Below are 19388 nucleotides of genomic sequence, written 5' to 3' on the forward strand. Positions count from 1 at the left end.
GAGCTGTGCCTTTTTACGCACCGCCTTCGCAGTGTTTACCTTCATCAGAACAGTTTAAGAGTGACTGCAGGTTGCTACGTGTTAACCACACACACACACCTCTATACACACATCGAACTGCCCGATTACTTCCCCTTTTATTAGTGTGTGTGTGTGTGTGTGTGTGTGTGTGTGTGTGTGTGTGTGTGTGTGTGTGTGTGTGTGTGTGTGTGTGTGTGTGTGTGTGTGTGTGTGTGTGTGTGTGTGTGTGTGTGTGTGTGTGTGTGTGTGTGTGTGTGTGGTGTGTGTGTGTGGTGTGTGTGTGTGTGTGTGTGTGTGTGTGTGTGTGTGTGTGTGTGTGTGGTGTGTGTGTGTGTGTGTGTGTGTGTGTGTGTGTGTGTGTGTGTGTGTGTGTGTGTGTGTGTGTGTGTGTGTGTCCAGTAATTTACACACATCTGGCTAACTCCATAGGTAGCCTATATGCGGGTGTTCCCAAAATATATTAGTTTATTCTTAATCTCGATGTAGTGCTAAATGCTGTCGGACGCGCACCGGAACGAACGTCACTATCATAATATCTTCTGAAAACAAATGCCAGTGTCACACACACCTCCTTCATAATGCGCCTTCTCCTCGTTTTCCCATCACTGGATTATCCGTAAATCATACAAACAAAACCAAAACGTTGATTTATCTGTTTTCCCGTTTTGGTTTAAAAACTGAATAATGTCGGTTTTTCCGAAAAACCAAAAAACGACACTGGTTCTTTTTTAAACGTTGTATGGTTTGGATGCATATTGTTCTAGTATTTGTTCAAGCTGTTACATACACTTAGCCTCTGTTGCTATCTGCTGGTGAGTAAATATTCAAATCAGTTAAAATTGACAACCGGTCCGCGATTTTGTTTTAATGTATCTGCCGGTCCTTGGCACAATAAAGGTTGGGAACCCCTGTTCTAGAATACCCTGGAACCGAGGGAAACTCTGGAAGAACACGCCCATTGGCTACAAATCAATATATGATTGGTTGATCAAACTCAACAGTCCAAACGTACGCTCTCATTCAGTGCAACGGCCAGGGCATTCGATCAAGGATGTAGAATACCTTGGTTGAAGGATATTCTACCCAGAGACCCAGAACAAGATCTGATTGGTTACTTTATTTTCTAACACAAAACCACTGAAATGCGCAGTGCATGGTCCGAGAAGGACAAACAAATCAACGTAACACTGTAATATTACAGATCAACAACACAGATACGATTCTCATTTATTCATTTTATTACATTTTATTTATATAATTAAATCGATTTTTTGTTTTTATCTGACTGTTCCAGGGTATTCTCTGAATACCTTGAAGGCCCTGACGGTTCGCCACTGATTGACACGCATGTTAGGAATTCTCATTGGCCCCTGACTTTAGAGCTGAACTAGCCTCATTGACCTTAAATATTTAGGATGATTGAAACCCAGAGGATGAATGTCAGGGTTATCCTCCCTGCTCACCAGTGCTACAGGTGTTTGGATGGAAGAATGGGGTGCGGTGAGATGATTGGAATGAATGAACTATGATGGAGGTGAAAGCAATTTAACTAGTCACCAAACTAGTTTATGATCTGTGGATGTGAATTCTACTGCCTCACATGGGTGGTGCTCTTTGGACACAAAAAGCATCAAATAATGAGCACGAAAAGCCCAACTCTTACACACTAAAAAGACTGAACAAAAATAAATGCATTAGGCTTTATTGTTTGGGAAGTCGCCTTAAGACTTCTGTTGCTAAATGTTATCTGAAGGTTCAAATCTCAGCATGTGTTCTCTCTTTTTTTACCTCAGGTTTTTGCATCTTGTTCGGTTGATAAGTCGGTTCGTGTCTGGGATATCCGTGCCCCTCCCAATTCCATGCTTTCTGCCAATGAAGCTCACTCATCAGATGTCAATGTGATCAGCTGGAACAGGAGCGAACCATTCATCCTGTCAGGAGGGGACGATGGGCTTCTGAAAGTATGGGACCTTCGACAGTTTAAGGTAAAAACCAACAGTTATTTTTGCATATCTAAAAATCATTAACTAAATTATGACTCTTGCAAGGTCATTCATATGATACAACTCTGAGTTATAAATGCTTAATGTTTGACCAGTGAGTGTTATCACAACCACATAACCCATCAGTAGTGTTATATGACCACATTGTTGTTGTATTACACCGTTAGAAATGCCTTCACAATTCGGGCGCACCTAACTAATCACATTGTTCAGTCTTGTGCCTGTTACACAACAGTGTGTCTTTACCCCAGTTAAGCTCATACTGTTTCAGGAATCCATTTTGAATTTGCCTTTGAACATACTCGTACATCTTTTGTGTCTCAATAACATCTTGCTTCCATTTGAACACTTTGAAATCAAGGCTTTTGTGCACTAACCGATAATGAGAATCGTAAATATTACCGTCTCTTTCTTTGCCTTTTTTAATGGACAATTGTAAATGGAAGGATCATACTGCCAGAAATTTGAGCAATTTTTCGCATCTTTCTCCTCTTGTACCTGTAGACTGGGCGTCCTGTGGCTAACTTCAAGCAGCACAGCGCTCCCATCACGTCTGTGGAGTGGAGCCCTGTGGACTCGAGTGTGTTCGCCGCCTCGGGAGCCGACGACGTCGTCAGCCAGTGGGATCTGTCTGTGGAGTCATCTGATGTGGGTGCCAGGGTAGAGGGGTTAAAGGACTTGCCCCCCCAGCTGCTTTTCCTGCACCAGGGCCAGTCGGAGATCAAGGAGATCCACTGGCACCCTCAGCTACCTGGAGTGATGATCTCCACGGCGCTGTCAGGATTCAACGTGTTCAGGACAATATCTGTGTAGTGTGTGTTTCAGAGAGAAGCATGTTATTTTATTTTATTTTTGCATTTACATGAGTGATACACATCTAATGTGTAATGAACAGTAAACTCTAATATGTCATCAATAAGGAGCCTGTAATAATGTACATAACTCGGATTTTCAGGTAATTTCTTCTGATTGCCATTTATTGGCAAACACATATGCCATATGGTGTTGTAGTCTTTGAACTTTCAGTCTGTATGTTTTACAGATGTTAAAACTATTTGAGGCATTTGATATTGTATGCTTACAAAAACATGTTTAAAGCTGTTCTTAGCTGTTTTACTTTAAAAGGTTTTCAAAGAGACTTGTATACTGTGTTTTTTATTAGTACTAGAGGAAACCAAATACTTACTTTTATAAGGAAGTGGCTATACATGAATGAATCCTCAGATTAAAACTGAGTACTATAAAGTTGTATGTTCACCTAGGAGTCATTTCTAAATAAAATCAAAGGCTGATGAATATTTCAAAAATCCCAATTGTTTTATTGTTTTCACTGTCGTGTTTTAAACCGCAATATAACAAACGTGTTCAAACCAGCATTTCAACAGATGAGGATAATGGTCTCTCCCTTTTACAGCAATATGAAATAAAATACCTTTAAAAAAAATACAAGCATTATACAAGCAAAAAACATTTACAAAAATACATCGCTGGTCCTAATTTACAATGACCTATAAATCCCATGATTGTCTTAGCATTATACTAAAGTCCAGCCCCACAGCCCAAAGAAGAGCTTTGGTAACTTGAAAACATGCTTAATAATTGCACAATTAAAATGTTTAACAGATCTGAACCAGAGAAACACGCTGTCAGATTAGGAATGTGACAAATTCACAGTAAATAAACAGGATACATTTATTTTCTGACAATGTCTCTGGAAGCCATTTGTAAAGCTTGACAAATGCATTAAACATAAAGAAAAGACACGGAGATTGTAATAAACATGCAGTATGAGAAATAATAATGAAGACATTGATATAGCACATGATAAAATAATGTAAGAATACAGCTCTCTTTAAGACACTGTAACATAAAGCTCAAACACCTGCCGTGTGCTTCGGATGGCGAAAATAAAGAAAACATGGAAATTACCGCAAGCATCATTAACTTAGTATGTTTCAGCAAAGTTTTCCAGGTCATTGAAATAAATCAAAGTGCTACAAACCTTCCACTGCAATAACCTAAAAAACAACATGAATGTTCTGATCAAATGAATCTGTTACCTTCACAGATAAAACATAAAATGTCTCTTCCAGTTGAGCAACATCGTCAAACTAAATCATTTTTTAAAAATCCAGTTTGCATTCTGTTTAAGCCTCCCATTAAAATGATGCTGAAAGAAGAAAATACAGTTTACTTGATTTACATGACAGCAAAGATCTGTTTTTACGGGGAAACTGTACCTATCCCCTATAGACCGATTTCATCATCAAACTCATCTTCAAATGTGTAGCCTCGTCCTTCCTCTTCCTCCTCCTCTGTATCAGTCTCTGAGTGGCCGCTGTCAACCCTCCTCCTGTCCAATGAGGTGACTCCTTCGTACTCTGAGCTATGTGACGAAGCCGGACTAGGTGGCAAATCTACTTTGTGATTGGTGACCTCGGTTTCACCTGCACCTACTACACTCTCACCCCTCGTTGGACTACGAACCACCAGCTGCTCCTCATCCTGGAAGTCAAACCCTTGACCCTCTTCCTCTTCAGATGCCTGGCGAATTATCTCCTCTCGTTTGTCACTGAATCGCACTTTTGGTCGTAACCCCTTGGGCTTGAACCCGTTCCCATCTGCTATCCTGCTGTCTCCCACCTGGTTTCCATCCAACCCCACCAAGTTCTTCCCATTCAGCTCGTTCTGCATGTTTACAGACTTCTCCATAACCCCTTTTCCCTGCTGTGCTTCCACCAGGGATGTGCCACTTTTGGGGTTGAACACATCCTCCTCATTGGAGTCAAGCCCCAAACCGTCCATTATCCCGAGCACATCCCCCAGCATGGACGGGCCTAGATCCAGATCCATGTCGAAGGAAGACACTGACTCAGAGTGCTTGAGCTCGTAGTCCTGTGGGCTTCCTGGAGCGTCAGTATGGAGCTCACTGTGGTTGACTTCCACTTGAGAATCACCAGCTGGCGTCATCCCTGAACCCTCCGGGTCAGTGCTGGCTGAGCTCGGGCCAAGAGTGGACAGGAAGGAGGTGTCCCCAAAGGCATCGCCTCCTCTGCCAATGTGCATGGTGTGGCGAAAGTCCCCCAGTGGGGCTGAGATCATGGTGGGGTCCAGGCGAGGTGCCCGGGTTGATTTGTGCAGCGGCATGACTGTAGACAGATTGAGGTAAGAGATGAATATGGGGGCTAAACAGGGCGAAGATTCTTATTTACAATGAGCAATAACCCATCAATGAGATAACATAGTGTAATACAGACATTTTGCAGGATAAACTGAAATACTGAAGCCCCAGTCCTGCCTCATGATAAGACAGGGCAGCGTCAACACTTAGCCATGTTGTGCAACATTGCGGGACACCAATGAGCTTTTTGGCACTGGAGCGGCTGTGAAGGCCATGCTGAGACTTGTACTTGAAACATACTCATGCAACGCTAGCACATACTTTTCTCTCCCCTCAGGGGTGTATGCGGATGAAAACAAGACTGTAACTTTCCAAGTTAATAATAATTACAGAGTGTAAAGCCAATATTACCTCATACATATGACAAGTTTTTCAGGCTAGCTCACCTTAATGACAATTTATCAATCAACATCATACATTAAAAAAGAAACTGAAAATGAGAAGACCTTATTTTGAGTGTATGTGAGAGTTAGTTTTGGGAGGGAGGGGGCTTGCTGACAGGCCTACCCTTACTACCAGAACTTTCCATTAATAGTTAAAGTAAATTGTGTATTGAATTGGTAAAATACATGCTATAATTTAATAATAAGCACTCGAGGGTTACACACTTATTGACAAAGCAGTGACCGCTTGGATCAATGTAAAACTGATCAATAGACTTGAGTGAGCGGCAGCGACTCTTTAAAAGTGTGTAAAACTTACTTTAACGGGAATACTCTGTTCTTTGGTTGGCTCGCTCTTCAGTATCCAACTTTTTCATCTGGCTTTTTGACTTTAGCTTCCCTCTCGGCTTTTCCCTCGCTCTTTTTCTCGCCGTCGTTTGTCGGTGAGAGTTTTCTTTTTTTCCTTCCAAAGGGATGGGCATGGGCTGAGGAAGTGACGCGACGGTTATTGGGGAGAGCTGGATTAAAATATCTGTCGATTTTAAAAGACGCTGTTAAACTCAAACGAGACCAACAGCCTCTCTCAACACACTGCGAGACAGAGTATATTCAATGTAACGTTATAGCTGTGAGCCACGTGTTTATTAATCAAGCAACAACATTAACTGTAGGAACATGTGTATTAAAATGTAACTAAACTGTAGCCTACTAACCTCAACTAGTTTTTTTCAATTAACACGTGAAATTATGAAAGAGCTTAATATTTCACAAGCCTATTTTTTTCTGTTTAAAAGTTAATTGGATTCACACACAATGCTAAGCTGTTACCCTGAATATATTTAGTTTGTTGATCTATAGAGAAAACCATAAAGTTGATCCCAATACTGTCACTAATAACAAATTACTTTCTAAAAGAGTACAATTATTTGGGATTCACTTTTGAAAAAAACATTTAAAGCCTGTATAGGTTATATTGTAGTTTGTATCAAAATGTGTACACATTGCAACTCTGATCAATGACATATTTAAAATATAGAATATTGTATTTCAATATATTAACTAAACACAACCCAAATTAATTGTCTCAGCGTTGTCTCTTCTCCTGTATTTGGTGCTTTACACAGATATGCTGATTACACAGATATGTCCAGGAGACATCCATGGAAATTACAGAAATAAAATATTGAAAAAAATGCTGGAATCAGACTAAAATATGTGAATGAATGTAAACTCCTCAATATTTAAAATAATAAATGCCTACATTCCTAGAAAAATATCTTAAAATATTAAATGTAAATGTGAAAAATTGGTTTTCACGTTCAACACATTTAGATTCACCAAACAATTATTGAAGGGTTTGACTATACTTATAGACTGAAGTCTTGAAGGAATGCAGTTGGTGAAGTTAACCCTGCTGTATTGCACCACTTAGCATGTCAACAACATCGTTTTGTAAACTTTTGCATAATTAACTCAAATTATTTAACCCCCACAATTATTCACTCTCAAAAAGGAATCCTCTTTAAAACAGAAAACTAGAGAGAGCCTGGATTTGGATGAACAACAGAAGTGGAGTAGAGATGCTATTTCAGAGTTCAGCTTCCTCTCATGGGTTAAAGAAACAGAAGCATTACCAAACCCCAGGTATTAAAACAATGGTGCAGGGTAGTGAGTCATTGTTCCTGAGATCGTGTCACAGATGCTCGACATTTTTTGTGTGATGATGTAGCTGAACAGCACAACAATGAGAACACGTTATTCATTTAACAGACACATTATATCATGCACTGTGAGAAATGGTCTAGAAATGTTTACCAATTACTGTTTCATTTACTTGGAAGCTTTGCATTCTGACGCCAGGCCACAAATACAACAAATACAAAAAAATGTATGTTGACTTTTTTCAACATCATGGAATTTATTGTACAGTGTATCAGTATTAAAATGCAATACAACTAAAAAGTGCTAAATAAAACGTTATAAATCACAGAAATTAGTTGAATGAGTGTTTTGTTTTGGTACTGAAATGGATTGTATCTCTATGAAGACATTGTGAGCCCTGTAGTTTGTGGCTGCACTGCAAACAGTTGCAGAGAGACCTCCAAAAACCATGAATGATTTGAGGGATAAGGAGTGGGAGAGAATTTGTGACAGGATATGACTCCCCTCTTTGTAATACAGTCGTAGAACACACACACACAACACACACACACACACACACACACACACACACACACACACACACACACACACACACACACACGTCCTGCAGCTGTGTGCTTCACAGGAAGATAAAGTCCCTGATGAGTGAGAATTCCTAAAATCTATTAATTTGAATAACACAAGGTAAAAGATTATGTCTCTGTGACAGGGTAAAATTAAACCAGCCTCACAAATATGGACAATCATAGTGATTTATGTTTTGAGATAGATAGATAGATAATATAGATAGATAGATAGATAGATAGAAAGGAATATGGAGGTATCTGAATATTTTCATTAACTTATGTTTTAACCTTATATAATTAAAGTATAGCTGTATATAGAGTTGTTAAATGGGTCTTACTTTTTCCAGCTTACTCTTTAGTGATGCTTATACATCAATGATCATTAAGCATTTAGGGATATAATATGGATTAGTGGTTATATATTAAATGGTCCAATTATATTTAAATGCAAATACAATAATTCAAATAATATGTTTATCATAATGCTTTTAGTACTTCAGATTTTGAATGCCGGAGTTATATTTCTACACTGCAGCATTTCTACTTGTACTAAAGTAAAATATCTGAATACTTCTTCCACATCTGCTAATTTATGACTAGAATAAAGTGCATTTCCGTAACGCTTCCAAAGTGAATAACCTTAGGGAGTTATTTCCTGTGTTGTGCCTGTCAGGCATTGACATACAATCCCATGTGCTATGATTGACAGGCTCGTGACTAGTCGATGACTGCGTCTCTAACCTAAACCTAAGGATTGAAATGTGATTGGTGGAGCCTGTAGGGGGCGGTAAATGAGGTTGAGTAACAAGAGAGGAGGCTTTTCCTGAGAGAATTTACTCTGGGCACCAAAGCACCTTACCGAACACCGTCAGTTGACTTATCTACCATTTTGTATCTCTCCAGCTTGTCAGACGAAGTTGGTCATCGACGAAAAAGGAAGCAAATATGCGTTTATCCACTACATATGTTTGTTTGCGCCGTTAAATAAACCAAATTACAGTTTGACTTGTTAGGATATCTTGACATTAGAAGCAGTCGGCTGACTGCTGTTCTTGTATCGTCGTGTCCTCTTGTTTACGTGTTGCCTTAGCAGGAAAGCTAACGGCGTTAGACACTTAGCTTAGCTAGCGACCAACGGTCCAAGCGTTAGCTTTCCAAAGCTAACTAGAGACTGCTGAAATGGCGGCCAACACGAAACAAACAGCCCCTACAACAAACTGGTAGGTCGCCCTTTCTAGCAATAGGAAACTCACAACAAATGTCGGATTACATAAATATAATGTAGTTCAAATCTATAAGGCTAATACATGGTATGATATGGTAGACATAGCCTTCTATAATCTCACTATACCTAAAAATAACCTTTGCTCATCTGAGGGTGTTGACTAAAGATAGCATACCTAGCTACAACAGGCCATAGGTTTTGTTTACCGAAAGCTAACCCGTTTGCTTTTTAACGTGGACATTTTTATTGTTCAGACTGTACTTAATTATTATTTCGTTATGAACGATAGGGTTTGGCGTAGCAATCTTTAATGTCAACGTATCTTAACGCTTCATGTTTGAACAGTAATGGCTTCCCGTTCACAGGCTAACAGTAACATGGAGAGCTGTTGGTAGGGTGATTAGGCAACGGTTAACAGTAGATGCAATAGAACGTTCCGTCAACTGCCAAGTGGGTCACAGTGAAAGTAACAGTTTGAACATACAGTTGTTAACTGTTAGCTGTCGTACAAGCTACGCCTGTATAAAGCAAAACAGAACGCGATACACCAAACCTGTTCAGTTAACACGTTGTACATTTGTTTTAATATCATGTTAGTTGTGTTATTATTAGATTATCACTGTTGTGATACCTAGCCTCAATACTTGTAAACTGATCATATCAAAACTTTTGTATTCCTTAAACACAATTGTTCTTCTGTTGATGGCAGGTCCTTTGGAGGTGCCCGAGATGGCCAGGTTCACGAAAACCCAGAATGGGAGAAGGCAAGACAAGCACTAGCGTCCATTAACAAGAGTCAGAGCGCTGCTAAGAATGCACAAGCCAACCGGACAGCCACAGCAGAGGTGTGCTTTTAGCTCTGTGTCTCTATCTGTTATTTGAGTTGGCATTGTAATGCATGTTAGTTGATCTGCTGACAACCCGAGATCTAAAAATAGAAATATCGACACAAAACATCTAGATATCAAAAAAGAAAATAAGGTCCAGCACCATTTTGCCTGCTCATTTGCAGTGACTGCATTTGCATGTCCTGACTACATTAAACCATCATCATGCATTTTTTGGAGTGCAAGTTTGTCCAGTAATCGTTGCGTCTCATATTCAGGAATGGTTGCTAGTGTGGTTTACATCCAGGCATATATCTTGGAACCAAAAGTTAATTTGATGCAGTTGTAACACACTACAAACTTAATGTTGCATTATAATCAGTAGGAGTCATTTTTGGTATGTGATTTAAACGGATCCTTGATTTTTGTACTGGATTAAAATGACAATTCTATTTATGTATGTGTGTAATTTCAGACCGGTCAATTTCAGCCAGCAGTGACTGACTCAGCTGCCGTTCAGACACCGCAGCAGCCACCTCAGCAGCAGCAGCAGCAGCAGCAGTACTATCCATGGTACCAGCAAACTCAGCAGCATTATCCTGGATACACATACCCCTATAATTACTACTACCCCGTGGCTCCAGTAAGTACAAATCATGATTTGTTTCCTATCAATATTTTACAATAATAATATTTAATACAAATTCATTTACTGCATTAAACAATGTTTGCTACAAGGCTCATATCTCCTAAAATGGGGTTCTCTGTATTTTTTAGTATGGAGCTGCATATCCACCAAATCAGTATGGTACACCCCCAGGGCCTTACCCAGGGGCTCCCACCCCTAATGGACAGGTATTGGAATTAGAAGTTCTTCACAGATCCCCTAATAACGTCACATGTATTATTATGGCCCTTATTTGGTAATAACAGTTTGAACATTTGGTGAAATTGACTTGGGGTGTAAGGCCCCAATCTTTTTTGTAGCTTCTACTACATTCTTACTTTTCAAATAGTTGCTGAAATAGCTTTTTCTGTTTTTCTTTTCAAAGCCTCCTCCAGTGCCTGGAATGGAAGACCAGTCCCCCGGCTACCCAGCTCAACCTCCTCCCCCTTCCACTACCCAACCCCCCCAGAGCCCTACCACCTCCGACAAACCACTTCCCCCCCCCCCCCACATCTATACCGCCACAATCCAACTCCCAGTACCCCACTCCTCCATCACAAAATGCTTATGGTGGCAATAACTCCATGCAATACCCACCTGGTGACTCCAACCAAATGCAAGTTTATAATCATTCCCAGGGTAGGCCCAACTATGGACAGGGTTTCCAGGCCCAGAACTCTTATCAGCCCCCGCAGAATAACAAGCAGCAGCAACAACAACAACAACAACAACAACAACAACAACAACAACAACAGCAGCCAGGCCAGTATGCACCAGGGCTTGGCAGAGGAGAGGCCAACAAAAACAAAAACCAAAATCAAGGACAGCAGCTGTGGCACCGCATGAAACGTAAGATTTGCTCATCTGCATTACTTAACTGTTATTCTCTGATGCAGTTTACACATATATTGCTGTAATTACAGGCTTTTTTCAATTATATCTGAAAAATATCTTTGACAATACGGAAACACAATTCAAAGGTGTTTAGTATTAGATGGGCTGTAAAGTTTAAAGGTGAATCTGGGACCGATTGTGTAGTTCTACATTCCGAATCCAAACATCCAGACTTTTTATACTATATAAACAAAGTTTAATTATTCTGTATCTCAGTTCAGGTTCCACAATTTCCCCAGTGGTTATTTAGTTAGTTAAAGATGTTAGTCCAGACACACCATGACACTTCTAACTAATTTCCCGTTTCTGTTGTTTCTCACAGAGGCACCTGGTGCAGCTGCTATGAAGTTCAATATTCACAAGAGGCCTTATCAGGTTCAGTGTTCTCCAATTTCCAATCAGACTTTCTCTCCAGACGAGCAGCCCTCAGGATTAAATCCTACTCCTTCCTCCCTGGCTTCTGCCAGTTCCCCACCTGGCGGTGCTCAGATGCGGTACGAACTGGTCTGTCCCAATAGATTAAAAAAGACTGAATCAGTTTAGAATATGTTGACTCAAGATGTTTTTCTCTCCAGACCCCAGGACTGGCCCCAAGCCATGAAGGAATATGTGCAGCGCTGCTTTACAGCCTGTGAGTCAGAGGAAGACAAAGATCGTACAGAGAAGGTGTTGAAGGAGGTTCTGCAGGATCGGCTGAAGGACGGCTCTGCTTACACCATCGACTGGACCCATGAGCCATTGCCAGAGTGAGTTTAGTAGTGGATTTATGTTTGACCGGTTTATTTATTTTATTTATCTCAGCTTCAAAATGTACTTGACATTAGTTTTCCAGATAAAATCAGACATAAAACGTAACTGTATTTTGATTTGGTTTCAGTTAATTTGGCTTTATATTAAATTAGTTCCCCTGCAATGGTTTGATGCATTTCTTTGTTCTGAATACTTTTGAACTGACTTTGGGTCTTTGTTTTTGTTCTTATTGCAGACTAAAGGCCAAGCCCTCTCGTTGGGAGACTCTTGCATCCCAGAGGACAGCTGATGGCTCAGTTAGCCGTGGCGGAAGTACACTGGCTGCATCTCCAAGAGGCAGGGGTGGTGCACACCGATTGGGCCACTACAGGAATATCTTTTCTCAGAGGAGTCCATCTTCTAGTTCCTCTCATTCGTCCTCTCGCTCCCCATCCCCCTCCCATGACCGACACAGGGACCGCAGCACCCAAAGGCACAGACGCAGGTAAGACAACATTTCCCCCGTGATCGTCTTTGGTTATTGTAGGCCTGTGTATTTCTTCATTTTGAATCTTGTGTCTCCGTCCTCCTCCCAGTGACTCTGGCTCGCAGTCAGACAGCAGCATCTCCAGTGACCTCCGACCCCAGTTGTCACGACGAAGAGGTGGACGTGGTCGAGGTAATGACAGGGAAAGGGGACGTGGAGGAGGAGAGAGAGGACGTGGAAGAGGAGGAAAAGCAAATAGAGGACGCCGGTATGTAAATAAATATATAATTACAAAAATGGAACCATTTAACAATCGATCAAAGTTTACTCATGGAGCCCAATATCACAATGTACATTTGTCTCAGGGGGCTTCACAGTTTATACAGAATATGAATACGACACCCTCTGTCCTTAGACCCTCTCATCAGACAAGGAAACACTCCCAAAGAAACCCCCCAGTTAATGGGGGAAAAGGCTCTTACTGTTCTCATTGGTCTCTGTCCTCAAAGAGGGTGTAGGACTTCTTGACTCCATAGCAGAGGAAATAATAATAATAATAATTACTTTTCTAGAAATATGGAAGACTCCAATGCAGCGGTTGGAAAGAAGAGGAAAGGGGGCAATGCCGGTGTGGATTTCCATGACCCACTGCGAGAAGCCAAGAAGCAGAGCCGAGCAGCCCGCTTCCATAAGCAGCTGCGCTCAGAGCCTCTGGTTCTCTCCATCAACTCTTTCGACCAACCGGACGGAACCCAGGAGAGCCTCAGCTGGGAGGACGTCCCCATCGTGGGGACATGCCAGGACGTCACCAAGCCCTACCTGAGGCTCACCTGTGCCCCCGACCCCTCTACTGTGCGCCCTGTGCATGTAAGTGAAACTCTTGTGGGAGTAGTTTTTATGTATTCCTGTGTCAGTTATACAGTCCTCAGATGATGTTTGGCATGTCTGAGATCTGGCTCTCTAGACAGTTGTCTAGGATACTGATAAATGGGTTGAACGTTTTTCAGAATACTTTTCACCATTTACAGGGGGTCCGCGGGGTCTTAAAAAGTATTAAAAGTTGATCAATCAATTTAGCGAAAATTAAGGCTATTATTAAAAAGTATTAAAGGGCATCTTTCAAGGTATTACATTTTGTAGCTTGTTTTCAATAAGTATATAAATTGTCCAAAGAGGTTGCATTCTACAGTCTGCCTGAATGTAATCATCAGGTGTGTAGTGTGATTCTGTGTAGTTTATTTATGGCATCCCGGTGGATTTGACGTCATCTGAACAGGACATCGCACGCTCACTGCTTGATAGCGCGTGAAGGTCCGTTTACACCGGTTGTTAAACATCGTTATGGAGAAATGCAAGTTTGCGTCCAAAGGGTTGGAAGAGAAGGAGGAAGGACAATCGATACTGTATATAGTAAATGTGAGAAAAGTGTCGCCAATGTAAAACTCAAAGTGGCGACGAGGTCTTAAAATGTATGGAAAGGGTCTTAAAAGGGATTACATTTGACTTCAGGATTCCTGCATATACCCTGTTTTACAATGCATCAAAAAGGGTGAAGATCTAGATGACATGATGAAGCTTTTATACTATATAGTATATTTATGTCTCCATCTACACCACCAAAGATCACGATCCACACCTTACCTGTTTCTGAACTTGTTTGTATCCAGGTCCTGAGGAGATCTCTGCTGGCTGTGAAACTCCACTGGAAAACCCACCAGGAGTACACGTATGCCTGTGAACAGATGAAGTCCATACGACAGGACCTCACGGTCAGTTTGCAGCAAGTCTTTCATTTCTACCCCTGTCTTAGTATTTGTACAATGTTAACCTCTGTGTTTTTTATCATGGTTATCTAAATGAGTTTTTATTTTCCCCAACAGGTCCAAGGAGTTCGTACTGAATTCACAGTGGAAGTGTACGAGTGTCATGCACGCATTGCTCTGGAAAAGGTCAGTCCGTTTTATTTTCTATACGTTTTGCGGTAGTTAAAAATTGATAACAGTACATTATATAATAATGACCGAATGTTAATTGTCTCCAGGGAGACCATGAAGAGTTCAACCAGTGCCAGACCCAGCTGAAGGCCCTGTATAAGGACAACCCGTCGGAGAACATTGGAGAGTTTACAGCATATAGATTTCTGTATTACATCTTCACCAAAAACTCTGGAGGTACGCTCACACTGATGGCGTTAAATCAGAATATGGCAATATCCCAAATGATATGACATTTATCCAACAGTAGTGAAATAATATTGTTCCAAGACCATGTGTACAGCCAAGCATGAATATTTTCAGTAGAAGGTCATAAACATTTTGTGCATGTGAAGTCACTGTTCATGTTCACATGTTATAAACAGCATACATACATTCTTATCTCTTCCCTTCATATTTAAATGTTGGCCAATCATTGCCCCCTCCAGATCTGACCACTGAGTTGGTGTACCTGACCCCGGCCCTGCGGGCAGATGTGTGTGTGGCTCATGCTCTTGCACTCCGCGCTGCCTGGGCATTAGGAAACTATCACCGTTTCTTTAAGCTGTACAAAGAAGCCCCGCGCATGGCTTCATACCTCATTGACAAGTTTGTTGAGAGGGAGAGAATGATTGCACTTCGGGCTATGGTAAAAACGTAAGTGAAGGCCCAGAAAGAGTTGTTTTCACATTTTAGTTCCATGAATGATGAGTTCCTGATTTCTCTGTTTCCTCTGTCCGCAGGTTCAGGCCCGACTTGCTCGTGGAGTATGTGCACTCCAATCTGGGCTTCTCTTGTTTAGACTCCTGTGTGACCTTTCTCACTGCGCATGGTGTCACTTTCTACCCCGGTGACCCTGAAAAGATAGACTGCAAAACCAGCTCAGCCGCTTTGGCTGCCTCCTGAGGGGGTGGGGTGGGGGGGAACACCATAAAGGGAGAAGTTAGGGGACCATAATGGAGCTTCACATATACAATGCACTGCACTTGAGACACATCAGCCTTTTCAGATAGAGTTGGCAAACTACAGAAGACCCACATAGAAAGATTCATGAATACTCTTAGATTCAGATTACAGATGCCGTTGGATAGGAACTGCTTTACATTAGGGGTGAGGAGTTTAGATCTGGGGTAGTGTAGTGTCGGCAAAGGGAGTCAAAAGTCAATAGAACAACTCAGTGAGGGCCCCCCCCCCCATGATTCCTGTTCCCTAGCGACCCTCAGATGTCAAAGCTAACAGTGTTCTGTTATGTGTTTTCCTTCCTCAAGTCAACAGCTTCAAGACCTGAAGATTCAAGCCTTGTAAACCAAAAGGGAAATACAAACAGCTGGCAGTCCTTCATCCAGCTCGCTCCTGTTTGAATAGAAGTCCACAGATTCAGATCACCCTTTCACATTCCTCCTAAAGACTGATAAAACGCCTGAGAGAAGGCGCCGGCCGTGTGTCTGCAGGAAGATGAGGTGGTTTGTATGTCCTGCACCAGTTGCCCCAAAGGTATCCGATGGCCGTGCATCCTGTTCCTCGTCCTGATCAAAAGGCCAGTGAGAGCAATGAACTTAAGTCTTGTTCCTGATTTGAATTAAGTTCTATTAATTCAATGATCCCGGTCAAGAAATAGTTGGCCAGCTTTTGGGAGAAAGTCTGAACGTGATGAGCATTGACTTTGTGTATGATCAAGGGATCAGGCAAGTGTTCTTCATCAGGGTGGTATCCTCCTCCGTACCCTCCAAGCTGAGCTCCATCTCCAGAATGAAAGCAGCCAGAGGCAGAGAGGGAGTCTGCCTTCATCCTCCTCCAGCGGACGTCCTTTCAGCACCTGGAATCCAGCAGACCCCGGCCATCAGAAAAGTGATGAAGCCCCTCTGACCTGTTGGCCTTCTTAACCTCACCAGCTGTTAATCAACAGAAAAGCTGCCATCTTTTAAATACAGCCAAAAGGGAATTCTGCGGGGTGAGCTTCAGCGAGAACCGGCTGCCTCTTCCAAAAACTACGAGCGGTTTGTATGATCTGTGTGCACGGCTGGTAAGCTAAAGGGACTCTGGGAGGAGGAGGAGGACGGCACGGCTGAGATGCTGCCTCACTTTTCTTCTGTGTTGAATTTCTTCCGTCCGTTGTTTTGGCAGTCATGGCCCAGTAAAAGAATTATGGAGCAGCAAAGCAGATTTTTATAATAAGCAGTTTAATGTTGAATTAAGTGATACAATTTGACTAAACCCTAAAATGCCAGAATGGCACCAGTTAGACCCGACGTGTTTACTGCACATTGACCTGTGCTATCTGAAGGTCATATGGTTGAGTATTAAATTACTGTCTACATCAGATGTAAACTCTTTTATCAACAAAGGACATGCGAATTGAGTCGAGATGCTTTATGTCCATTTTCCCAGTTGACAAGTAATTAATAATTAAAAAGATAAATAAAAGACTGTTTACCCTCGGTACAGGACAGGACTTTCTTGAAGTATTTCTGATGTGATTGTGATCATTAGTCTTGAGGCTTGTGCTGTCCAGGACCTAAAATACTATTGGTGGGGGAGCACACTATTTTAGGTGATAATTGGTATTACAAATGAGGTATTAGACAGTTCCAAATTGTTCAGTAAATGTACACCTATACCAACAACACATTAACTCCATGTTCATTTGGTTTGTTTTCCACCATATCCTATCATTTAAGGACTCATAGATAATGATAGTGTACAAATTTGAATAAAATAAACGGGTCGATTTGAGTTTTGTTTATTTGAACAGTATTAATTGCTGCTGTAGAAATATTAAGCCATTTCAGACTGAGGGGTAACTAAGCAGAACCTGAGTGGATGCAGGCTTGGTAAATGTGTATTTGTCAACAGTTTATTTTTGTAAATATTGTATGATATTGCTGTGATTTATTTCCAACTAGTGCATAGTGTCGTTTTTTTCCCCTCACACGGGTAAGTGTGATTCTCTTTTGTTTTCTTCTGGGTTTTGCAGAACTCTTCTTTGACCATATGTAAATATGTAAACTAAAATGCAGATAGATCTGGGTGACGTTGTCAGGATGTCCCCAGTACAGCCGGAAAACATTCAAACAGGCATTGTGGCAATATTTGATACTCAGTTTTGAGTGACATGACCAGTTCCAATGTCAAAATGGTCCTATTTTATTCAGGCAAAACGCCTGTTGCCTCTATTGTCTCACTGGCCTTTTGGTGGCAGTAAAGCTTGGCAGGTAGTTCCATGCAAAGCTGATATCTTCTCAGTGATGAACACAAAATGTTGAAGTCTTCAACCAATTTCCATCAGGTTGACAAAATGTTCTTGTAAACACTGGACCATTGTTTGTCTGTCAAACTTCACTGTTGACCATTTCAGCAAACAATTTGTAATGACAACAATCTCAACATGTTTTCTTTCTTTCTCCTTCATTTACCTGATCCCCTGTCCTCTTCACTGCCCCCCCACCCCCTAAACTCCCCCCACACCACCAGCCCCTCTCCTCCTTCAGCTCGCAGCAGGAGCTCATGGAGAGAGGATAGTGACGTCAGCCGGAGAGAGTGAGCATCCCAGTCTTGGTTTGACCCGCTCAAGTTGAAGCGTCACAGCTGATGAAACACATGGAGCCTGATGATGAAATGTGGAAAATGTTGATGCTGCTGCTAATGTGATTTGCTGCTAACCCAAATATTGAAAATGTTTTTCTGTGCAACATCATACATGTTACAGAAAACAATGCCTGAGGATTTACAAAGCCCCCTTTTTACTGTTTGTCCAGATACATTTTGAATATTTCGCCTACATGTGTTTGCTGGTAAATTAGTTTTTTTAAATTCCTATTTATTATTAATCGCAAATTCTTTTGGATAATGTTTGCCCAGTTATAGATTTGCAGTCATTTTTAAATGCCTCAAAAAAAAATGTGTCTGGACATTCCGAACATATCACTCATGAAATTCCCCGACAGTTGGTAACATTTCTCTCAGTATGCAGTCGTTATTCAGGCAAAGCTTCATGGGACAAGTGGCACGTCCTCCCAAAAAAAGACTTTGGTTTCTGCTCATGTGAATGAGCTGAACGACAGTTGTTTGTTGCATTGAGTTTGTGTGAACTTAACATTTCTTTAAATATGGTTGATGTGTGCACCTCTCAGGTTTTCAGCATTGATACAGTCCAGGATGTTTACTTTGTTTATTTTGCCTTTTTTTGTAGAAAATTCCACCCAGGAACTAACAATACACATTTTCATTTTGGATGTTTTGTTTGTTTTTCCTCACAGTTGCCTGAGCCATGTTTTCAGTATGTTTTGCTCCCATGTTACTGTATACCTCCCATCAGTCTTTGTAACTCCTTCCTTGATATTTACTGGAAGCACTTCCCATGTCCCTCACCTCTGCTGTGTTCATCTCCGGCCATTCCCTCTGAACTAGTCTCTTCTCTGTTCTCACTTTCTCTTAACTCCTCTCCCTGCATGCTGTCCTCTCCTCTGCTACAGATCTCTAACCAGTATTGTTCTCTTCTCATTCTTATCTGTTCCTTTTATGCTGGTTATGCTTGTGACCGTTTGCCATGAGCATTTAGTCACACTCTCACTAGTAAGTATTGTATTGCGTCTGCAATGCTTTGATAGTTTATGTTGCGGCTCACTAACAACTGAATCTGAAGGTTTCTCTGCAACGCCTCTCCATTTACAGATCCAACTTGAACTGCCATTTTGTAAATCTTGTGTATATATATTTTTGAAAAATTTAAATAAACTTCAAGAATAAATGACATCAGGTGTAATTGTTTTT

At 41.3% G+C, this 19388-nt stretch overlaps 3 protein-coding genes across 3 annotated transcripts in view; 2 read left to right on the plus strand and 1 right to left on the minus strand.

Moving 5' to 3' along the window:
• The window catches only part of grwd1 (glutamate-rich WD repeat containing 1), an 8546-nt gene extending 5215 nt beyond the window's left edge, over positions 1-3331 (plus strand). Inside the window, exons 6-7 of the mRNA XM_034197172.1 lie at positions 1815-2006; positions 2529-3331. Of these exons, the coding sequence (XP_034053063.1) occupies positions 1815-2006; positions 2529-2837 (501 nt within the window). The 3' untranslated portion in view covers positions 2838-3331. The remainder of the gene's footprint in view (positions 1-1814; positions 2007-2528) is intronic.
• On the minus strand, positions 3319-6078 carry cdc42ep5 (CDC42 effector protein (Rho GTPase binding) 5). The gene is made up of 2 exons (XM_034197173.1): positions 5908-6078; positions 3319-5173 (listed from the first exon to the last, which is right to left on the minus strand). The coding sequence occupies exon 2, from the start codon at positions 5169-5171 to the stop codon at positions 4272-4274; it is 900 nt and encodes a 299-aa protein (XP_034053064.1). The 5' UTR covers positions 5172-5173; positions 5908-6078; the 3' UTR covers positions 3319-4271.
• Positions 6079-8670: 2592 nt separating this feature from the next.
• leng8 (leukocyte receptor cluster (LRC) member 8) lies at positions 8671-19370 on the plus strand. Its single transcript, XM_034197226.1, is given in 16 exon segments — positions 8671-9036; positions 9751-9886; positions 10344-10511; positions 10646-10723; positions 10921-11031; positions 11033-11384; positions 11752-11923; positions 12005-12175; positions 12415-12663; positions 12755-12913; positions 13218-13512; positions 14313-14414; positions 14526-14594; positions 14687-14816; positions 15068-15275; positions 15362-19370. Coding segments are annotated over 16 exon segments (2604 nt in total). The 5' UTR covers positions 8671-8995; the 3' UTR covers positions 15525-19370.
• Positions 19371-19388: the final 18 nt, after the last annotated feature.

The sequence above is a fragment of the Gymnodraco acuticeps genome, unplaced genomic scaffold (assembly GCF_902827175.1).
Source record: "Gymnodraco acuticeps unplaced genomic scaffold, fGymAcu1.1, whole genome shotgun sequence".
NCBI classification, from domain to species: domain Eukaryota; kingdom Metazoa; phylum Chordata; class Actinopteri; order Perciformes; family Bathydraconidae; genus Gymnodraco; species Gymnodraco acuticeps.

Coding starts and splice junctions, on each gene's coding strand:
- cdc42ep5 (XM_034197173.1), bottom strand. CDS start 5,171: ATGCCGCTGCACAAATCAACCCGGGCACCTCGCCTGGACCCCACCATG.